At 35.4% G+C, this 10,244-nt stretch overlaps 1 protein-coding gene across 1 annotated transcript; it reads left to right on the top strand.

Moving 5' to 3' along the window:
• Positions 1-5,392: 5,392 nt before the first annotated feature.
• Positions 5,393-9,496, top strand: LOC131622972 (probable lactoylglutathione lyase, chloroplastic). The gene is made up of 9 exons (XM_058893976.1): positions 5,393-5,588; positions 6,331-6,529; positions 6,621-6,745; positions 6,876-6,940; positions 7,412-7,624; positions 7,714-7,761; positions 7,840-7,947; positions 8,225-8,365; positions 9,131-9,496. Exons 1-9 carry the CDS (start codon positions 5,483-5,485, stop codon positions 9,170-9,172), a joined length of 1,047 nt encoding a protein of 348 aa, XP_058749959.1. The 5' UTR covers positions 5,393-5,482; the 3' UTR covers positions 9,173-9,496.
• The last annotated feature ends 748 nt before the right edge of the window (positions 9,497-10,244 follow it).

Genomic DNA, 10,244 nt, shown 5'->3' on the forward strand with positions numbered 1-10,244 from the left:
CACATCAGTGAAAGCTGCGGTTAGTTCTTGAGCAAGGCTATCAGCATCAAAAATTTGAGAGCTATAATACTCTGTCCACCATTGATGGAAATCTGGTGTAGAGTAAAAAGAAGGTTCGAAAGGAATAGGAGAAAGGTTGGCGACGCCAGTATATTTGTTGATTTTTCGTTCACATTCTTCTTCAGTCAGATACAAAGTGTGGAAACACATATGGTTCCTTTTCTCATATAAGCACTTAGGTGTTATTTGAGTTAGCCCAAACTGCCTCGAGACCAAGTTTGGTTGATAACACATGAGGATACATTGACCCTTTGATGGTCGAAGACGGTGGGAAAATAATCTTGGAGTCAAGAAGGCTTCCCAAATTTCCATGGATTCAGTTTGCTGATCTTGAGATGTTGGTGGAAATTTTCGAGTAAACCATTCAGGACCTATTATTCTGTGTACAAATGAGGCCATAGAAGGATCGAACTGATCACGCCGAGCAAACATCATTGAATACGCCAAGAAATGTTCATGAAGCTTTCCCATTTCCTCTTTTGGAGTTAGGTAAGCTAACCTGGTCCCTTCTATAGTTCGATTTTTGATTGTGCTATCTTCCTCATTGACATCTCCTCGAAAGGGAAGATAAGTTTCGAAGGTGGCATTGAGCCACAGTTGCAATAACCAAAAAGGACCAGCATAAAGTAAATTTCCAGATTTGAAATTCTTGGTAAGATTCGCAGCTTCACTAAGGTTTTCGTAAAGAGACCCTAGAAGTAGTTGGCTGAGGTTGAGTTTTCTACCAGCATGCAACTGATTAGCCATGCAAAGGTACCTCTTTGCAACCTGGATAGATCTTGAGCAGAAGGCGCACCGTGAGAGCCATAATGCTAGAAAGGCAATATGCTCTTCGTCATATACTGTCGCTTCGGTGGTAATATGGTGTTTCTGGATGAATGCCGTGTAAGTAACTTGCGAATCGTTGAAACCTATAGTGTCATTATCCATGTCATTGGGATCAAAGGTTTCGCCAGTTGGTCGAAGTCCCGTAATAGCAGCCACATCAAAAAGCGTGGGGGTAACCATTCCACAGGGAAGATGGAAGGTATTGTGAGAAGCATCCCAGAAATGAACCGCTGCTACTAACATGGGTTGGTTGTATTCTAAACCTGTTTTTGACAGTTGGATCAAATCGTATATCCCTAACGATTTCCAAAAGGATCCTTTTTGTTTCTCTACCTTTCCTAGCCAAGCATAATACAAATCAGGATCTTTGGCTAAAGGAAATGACCTAAACACTTTTACAGAATTGGTCATATAGTTTAACCTAATTTTGGCTAAAGCTAAAGGGGTTGCAGTTGAAGTTTTCTCTACATTAGCAGATTTGCCTAAAGGAGAACGACCGTCTTCATCTATCTTAACTTTGCTAACTAATGGTCTAGTCTTGTAATAAGCAGGGAAGAATTTATTCACAGATTGGATACTTTCACTCGGTAACGGACCCATAAAAGCAAGAGTTTTTCCAGAAAGATCAAAAGGTATGATTACCTGGGAAGCGTAGATTGCGCGTATTTCTTCAGTGTTAGGGTTTGGAACGAACTCTCGTTCCCCAGAGCGTGTTGTTGATTGGAGCTTCAAAGCAGGTTGAAGAACATTTGAAGATGAAGCCATGGAGAAATTTTTGATTAAAAGGACAAGATTCTAAAGAGAGTGAAGATGTTTCAATTTTTCGGTGAAGAAGATGAATGAAAGGCGGTATAAAGGCACAAGGTCAAATATTTAAAGGTTTAACGGAAACCCTTTTAATCTTTTGGGTAAAACCCGAGAAACACATGGCGGTTGGTGATTTAATCCAACGGCGGTTGAATAAGTTAGCCTTACTCCTAGTATATAGGAATAATGATCAGTAAGTAAGGTTAAAACGTGGGAATGTAAGTCATGAGAAGACATCTTTGAAAATGACAAGACGTTTCGGAAACAGTGTTATCAGTGATTATGACGTTAGTCAGCAGTCTTGGAACTTTCAAAGATCATAAAAACGAAATCTTATAATGACAAGAAACGCCTATTTCTGTTGATTCTCGAAACAGGCATTTATTGGGGGCAATTTGTTAGCTGAAGATTTCGTTTTATATTGTTTGTCCTTCGAAGGAGCTGAGAATCGAAGGAAAGATGGTTACTGATGGCCATCCCTTAAAAAGTGAAAAAATGGCTACTGATGGTCATGCTTCGAAAATAAAGACTTCTAAGTTCGCTGAAGATAGTGGACACTGAAAGACTAATGAAAGCATATGTCTTCGGGACTTAGACAAAATTCATAGAATATGTATTCAAGTATTACTACTTAGCGTGTTTTTTAGTAGTGTTTGTTTAATACACTGCCACGCGTCGAAGACGGACTCAGGCAGGAAGATTTGAAATTCGAAGACGGTTTCGTAACCGTTCAATAACAGATGGCTTCGCTGGAAGTTCTGATGAGAAACGTGGCAGCAGATTAGTGTAGGACCGTTAAGGTCGAAACTAGTATAAATAGGGGTCTTTATGTTAGGATTCCGTGTGTTCATTTTGTACAAATCACTCACATATTTACTCAAGTATCAAGTGTTACGAGAAAGAGTTCGCTGAGAAAATGTACGTATGACACCACCATTTTAATACATGTGTATTGTATTTCATTTTCGAATACATTTCTGAGTTACTGCATTCCATTTATTTCTTGTCATTTACATTCCTGTATCTTTATTTTACTTTCGAATTTACTTTCATGATCATTTACTTTTAAAGTTCTTAACGTTTCTGCAGTTTAAGATCCTTTATGTTTTAACAATTTTTAAGTTTCATATGTTATGTTATTTATTTTTCTTGTTGAAGTTATAACTACATATAACGAAGCAATTACCAAGATTCTTGAATCGAACAATACTCATCGAAGAGGACAAATTACGAATATGATTCAAATGAACATTGATAACAATCTTCTTGACTATGTGTCCTAGGATCAATCTAGTCGATCCTGCAAGTAACCAAATCATATTTATTATAGTTTGGAAGACTAGCGGTTGTTTACCGGAAATCACCGTAAACAATACCATATCATTCCATTAATATAACTTATTATATAATTTAAGTCAAAGTCAAAACCATAAGTCATTACACAAAAGTGGTATTATAAGCGATAAGTCATTACACAAAAGTGACATTATAAGCCATAACACATTACATCAAACAGTAGGGTTAACATTATAAGCCATATGTCATTACATCAAATAGTAGGGTTTACATTATAAGTCATAAGCCATTATACAAAAGTGACATTATGAGCCATAAGCTACAAAGTGACATTGTTTAACTACTAGGGTTGGCTCATAACAGGTCTTAGGCCTTTTTAAAGTCTCATTTTTCTTTTTGGGTGGTTGTTGAGTTGAAGTAGTATGTGTTGCTTCATGAGTTAAAGTAGCATATGGTTGACTGGAAAGTCCATATGATTGTGCAGATAGTTGTGCAAGTGACTAAGTTACTGAGGGAGGTAGCTTGCTTGTGGCCTTGTTGTGTCCATCCTTATGGCACCTACTGTATTTGATACCAAATTTTGCTTATTTTAGTTGTGACTCATGCCTCAATTGTTCTCCAGCCTCCTTGTTCCTTTTCTTGTTGGGTCTACCATACTACCTTTTTATGGGTGGTGGTTGTAGATCAAGAACATATGTTTTTACCACAAAGATACTCAATTAACTGGATATAACACTAGTGAATAGCAAGCCTCATAGCAATCCTTTTTGTAACAATGAAGCACAAACTCATCGACTTCTAAGTGCTGATATATTTCATACATAAAATGGCATGACAACATGGGAGCCCTGTCAGCATCCACCTTCTACATGAACAATCATGTTTTCAAAGATTGACAACAAATTTTTCTCCATTAAATGATATGTGTCTAACCGCATAATCAAATTCACTTGCACACTTGTAACAAATGCACATAACACAATATATCACAGTCTATAATAGTCTATAAGCATATAATAGTCTATCAGCATATAATAGTCTACAATAGCATTTATGGTACAAAACATATATACCACAACATAATTACAAAGCAAATTCTTACATAACAATCCAATGGTTAGTTTTCAGCTATTCCTTTTCCAATTTATTTTTGATATTTGGTAGAATGTCAACATCAAATTTGGAAATCTTCTGCCTGTTGGACTCCCATCTTTGCACAAAGTACACTCTAATCTCCTCAAGCATAGTCATAATAGACTTGGCTCTTGAAGCTACAAAAACTGAGTTGAATGCCTCTAACATATTGTTCACTAATGTGTCACACATAATACTAGTTCTAAATCTTAACTTGCTACAAAACCTTGGTGGAATCTTCAAAAGGTGCTTGAACGCTCCCTCACTAACACTCTTCATCTCAAACATGATTTTCCCCCAAATATTTACATGAGTACTAGTTGCAGCCTTCCACATCAGTTCTTTCAGTTTAAGATCTGTCACTAAGCCACTTTTCATTCCAAATTGGGATGTTCATGCCATTTTCTATGAATCACCTGCTTCTATAAATGCTTTTCCACACTAAAGTTAGATTATGTCCCACCTTCGAGCCAACAAAATTCGTCTAGAAAAAGTATCAAGCTTTGCAAAGTCTTGAAATGAGGCTACGATGATCAGTTACAATATGTGATCCTGATTTACAGAGTAAATCAATATTGAAAGTAATGAGGTTTTTAAATCTCATACCTCCACTGTTTTTATGCACCACTAATATAACCTTTTTGTTAGTACCTGAAGTGCCTCACCCGAAGGAGGTCATAATCGTTTCAATTTCATCAATCAACATTGAAAACATAAAAAATATGCTCATAAGTAGTAGGAATGGATAAATTGGTCACTGATTTGATTAGAACTCCCATGGATAAATTGGTACTGATTTGATTAGAACTCCCTACCCGCTTTCAATAAGCACTTTCTACTCCATGAATTAATCTTCTTCCGAACTATATCTTTAATAAATTTAAAAATCGCGTTCTTGCGCCTACAATAATCAATGAGAGTCATACATTGTCCAAGGCGTAAAACAGTCTGCACACCAAGAATACCTCCAATAAAATCTCTATCATTCGTGACTACAAAACTTAAAAAAAAAAGAATATTCATAAATTTAATTAAATATTCTATCTAGATTAAATATAAATTTACATCAACTCAAATAAAAACTAATATTCAATTTATAACCTTTATAAAAAAAACAACCATCAATTTTTATTCTACCTAGTATAAATATGCATGAACTATTTTACCATCAAAAAATTTTATAGTTAGATCTTAAGAGAATAATTAAAGCAATACATTACTATTAAACTATTTATTCCTTTTCAATTTTCATATACAAAAAAAAAAAAAAAAACCTATAATCTATGCAACATTGAGTTGGTTTCTGATTCTATTCGTTTCTCACATTCATCACTCTGTACACTGATTTTCCTTTCCCATGGCTTCTTCTTCAATTCGTCCCTCTCTTTCTTCATTCAACAAGTTTCCTTCTTTCTCTTCACGCAACCTTTCTCAGAGACTCTCTCTTTTTCATCTTCGCAACGGTAACTTTTTTACCAACCCTTTTGCAAATACTCCTCAAAGTTTCTGTCTTTTTCATTCCCCATATAATCATTATAAATTTTATGTCCAATTTTAAAATGGGGTTTTTGTTTTTTTAAATTTATGTTTTTGCATGATAAATTATGTTACTTTGTAATTATATTGATGATTTAATGTAATTGCTTGTGTGTTTTTGACTGTGATTTGCATTATTTCTTTTGCATGTTGAGGGTTTGTGTCTATGTAGTACTTACATTTCTAATTGAGGATGTTTGTTGTGTTTAACACATGTTGGTTTCCATGAAACACCAAGAAACTATGTAGTACAGACACCTCTGAAAAATGTGTGTCTGCGTCACTGTCCAAAATTGACACCGACACTTGTGATTGTCGATGCGTCAATGTCAACATTGTATTTCTGGTGTCTGTGCTTCATAGTCAACAAGTATAGTTTGAGAAAATAGAATAACTGAATGTAACTCACTTGTGTTGGTGTCTTATACGAACAAGTTTACACATCTTTAATGTGAATTCAATGTGAAGTGTCGGCGTGCTACACATGGCAAGCATTGACACGATGACACGACACCGACACGACTAATACATTCAATCATTTTTATTTTTTTAAATTATTATCGTTGTCTGCTTGTCAATGCTGTGTCCATTGTCCGTGTTTTGCGTCAATTCTTCGTAAGTGTGTGCTATAATTTAATGAACTTCTATTGTGCTTGGGTTGTGATTCAGGTGTTAGACAACTGCCGCATAGCTTTGTTCTTAAAGCATCTAGGTTGTTGAGACATGATAGTAGATGTATGAGAATGATGTCATCCGGGAGTATGTCTCCATCTGCTACGCAGGAAAATGCATTAGATTGGGTGAAGCAGGACAAGAGAAGAATGCTTCATGTCGTATATCGTGTTGGGGACTTGGACAAGAGCATAAAGTATGTCATACCTTAGTTGCAAATTTATTTATTTGTACGGTTACGGTTATCGTTCTCATGGTAAAATGAAAAAATTTGTTGGTGATTTCAGATTTTATACGGAGTGTCTAGGAATGAAGGTGCTCAGAAAACGTGACATGACCGAGGAGAGATATACTAACGCCTTTCTTGGATATGGGCCGGAGGACGCACACTTTGCTATTGAACTAACTTACAGTGAGAGTCTGACTAGCTTGTTGACATTCCTTGTGATTATAGAAATTTGCATTTTGTGTGAAGTTAGTTTACATCCTTGAGCAACGGAAATTCTTATGTTAAAACTGTTTTTTTCCTAACATTTTTTCAGATTATGGGATTGAAACGTATGACATTGGAACTGGATTTGGCCATTTTGGCGTTGCTTTGGATGATGTTAGTTTCTCAAACTTTCATGCCCGCCACTTCCATCACTTTATAGATATAAACAACTTTCCCTTCTCAAATTGTGTTCTTTACTATTGACACATGTTTTTGTGTATGAACTAGGTTCTGTTTAAATAAACAATTTAATTAAGCGCTTATATAGCATAAGTGTTTCTCATTTAAACTCTTACGTATAAATCGTTTCTATAACAAGATAAAGTAAAATCAAATTGTTTTCTTATAAGATACAAGTTGTTTTCTTAAGCTATTATGGAAATAGGCTGAAAATAGCATATGCACATATCATAAGTTGTTTTCATAAGCTCTCTCAAACAGTTTCACGTATGTCAGTAGATAAACAGCCCTTCTCCCAAACACAATCGTAGTTTTGGATTTTTTTGTTATTTCTTTGATTTCCTCTATCGTTGTTTTAGCTTATGTATACAATGTAATTTCTTTCTCGTTATAACCGTTTACTAGATTCCAAGAGTTGTGGATATTGTCAAAGCTAAGGGTGGCATAATAACTAGAGAGCCAGGTCCTATCAAGGGAGGCAACTCAACTATTGCAGTTATTGAAGACCCTGATGGGTATAAACTTGAACTTTTGGAAAGGGCTCCCTCTCCCGAGCCCTTGTGCAAAGTAATGCTTCGAGTCGGTGATCTTGATCGATCCATAAAATTTTATGAGAAGGTAAGGATCAACGCACTTTATGTTGGCTTACAGTTTTCTTATTTCCTTCACAAACATTATTTTTGTTTATGCGAATGCTTGTCGTGTAGGCTGTTGGTATGGAGCTTCTTCGTACACAAGATGATCCAGAATCCAAGGTACCTTAGAATCTCTTGGCAGTTGATTTCCGCGACTTCCCCTGCAATTTTTAATGGCTTCCCTTCTCTTTTTGGCAGCGTACCGTTGCAATAATGGGTTACGGTTCTGAAGAAAAAAACACTGTTCTTGAATTGACTTACAATTATGGTGTCAGAAAATATGATAAAGGAGATGCATATGTTCAGGTAGACAGAATTTCTCCGTTTCGATTATTCCAGTATTGTTGATTCGAGGCTATAGCATAGCGGAATATGGACAGATTGCTATTATTTGCACTGTTTGTGATACACGATTTTGGCACAAAGTGTTGTTGACAGAATGTAGAAAACTGCTATTATTTGCTTTCGTGATTGGCAATATTGGATTCTTCATATTATCTGAATATGCTGAAGTTGTTCTGTTCTTTAGTTATGAGAATTTCTTTTATTTATTCTCTCATCCGATTCTTCCTCTTTTTTACAGATTGCAATAGGCACAGATGACGTGTACAAAACTGCAGAAGCAATTAAACTTGCTGGAGGAAAGATTACCCGTGAAGCTGGACCGGTACCTGGTTACAGTACAAAAATTACATCATGTGTGGATCCCGATGGTTGGAAAACGGTATGGCTCAATAGTCATTTTCAACATTACTCTCAATTGTTGTTTTTGGAGTGAGCATTAGTACAACGGTAAGGTTGCTGCCTTGTGGTTGAATTTGAAGGTCACGGGTTCAAATCTTTAAAACAGTCTCTCTGCTTGCTGGGCAAGGCTGCGATATTAACCCTCCCCTTACCTTACATTGTCGGAGCCTCGTGCTCCGAGTCACCCTTTTTATTTCTAATTTGATGCAATGTCTTAAACATTGAGCCCGACATGAACCGGCGAGATCTTTGGGCAGAGCTGTCTCAAGTTTTTGGAGGCCTTGTGTAAGTTAGCCTCGGTTTAACTATGATAAACAAAAAAGAGGTTCTATTTAACCATGATTTTCTTGTTAGAAATATTTGAGCGCATTTTTATCCACAACTTAATTGTAACAAATTTTGGACCCTATGAGGTATTTTGTCTTGCACGCGCTCAAAGACGTCTTGTCTTTGGGTCATTGTTCAACCACCTTAAACCACCCATGAAGCATTTGTGACTAACCTATTTTTAAAACACAGATATGATGCATAATGTCTCATATTTTAGCACCTGATATATTTGGTCGAACTTGGTTATGAAGCATTTATGAATCAGACTTCAAATCGACGAGACTGCCTATGGTTCAACAACCTTAAACCGCTCGAACCGAGACAAAACCACAATCTCACATTTTAGCGGCTACTATATTTTCTGGTTATGAAGCATTTGTGACTAACCTGTTTTCCACCTCTCTGACATGTACAGGTTTTTGTAGATAATGAGGATTTTCATAAGGAGGTTGAGTAGTTTATAATCGGTTCTTCGCAACAACTTGGTCTTTGTAGAAGCTGTTTGCAGCAGGGAATGTTGATACCCACATCCAAATTTTTTGTAGGTGATAGAATGAATAATAATGGCTGCACAAATTAACCCCTGTAGCAAATTTCTTGAACTTTATACAATTGCATTGACACTAGTTTAGTAGGTTCTGTTCCCATTGCATGTTTCTGAGTTGTGTATCATTGCACAAGATTTGACTTGGTAGAGTATTTTCTTTGTTAATAACAGAATCAATGGTTCATAATTCATGAATGTCTTAACATATCAATGAGACGAGTTTTCGGTTTTTAATCATTCGGTCATTCGGTTTAATTTGATTCTATACCCATACAAATTTGTTATCAAGACCGAATTATCTATGTCAGTCATGTGGTTTAACGAGTGATTTGATCGTGTGATATTATCGGGTTGATGGTTGAGATGGTTTTAAGTCATGTGGTTTAGCGAGTGATTCTTGAGTTCAATCACCGACCATTTGACCTGGTTTTAAGATGTTGATTTAAATAATCACTTAGTTATATTGGTGAAAAAGAAAGTAACCACGGTTGAAATTATTTTTAAATTTGTAGTTTTAAATAAATTTAAATTCAAAAACTACAAATTTAAACTAAGTAGAATCAATTCTTTCTATTAAAAAGCAATAAAACATTTTAAAATCAATTATATTTATCCAAAAATAAATTTTGGATGTTCCAAAATTGTAATCTAACATACATACAATTTAGTGGTTGTTGTGAATCACATGAATCGATTATGTTGAATTAAATGTAATCCAAAATGATGTTTTAGTACCTTATTACTAGTTGGTATGTAAACATGATTTAGAGGGTAGACAGAAAAGGACATATTAGATTCCCATTCATGGCTATGCTTTAAAAGCAATTATTAATATTCCTTTATGTCTTCTATAATCAATATGCTGATATGGTCCTTACTTAGTGGCTTTATTATGTCAATTGCGATTCCAATTCAACTAGTATGTTTTATATCCCACTAATATATTAATAATAAATAAATTAATAATTAATATTTTAAATTA

The sequence above is a fragment of the Vicia villosa genome, unplaced genomic scaffold, assembly GCF_029867415.1.
Source record: "Vicia villosa cultivar HV-30 ecotype Madison, WI unplaced genomic scaffold, Vvil1.0 ctg.000045F_1_1_3, whole genome shotgun sequence".
NCBI classification, from domain to species: domain Eukaryota; kingdom Viridiplantae; phylum Streptophyta; class Magnoliopsida; order Fabales; family Fabaceae; genus Vicia; species Vicia villosa.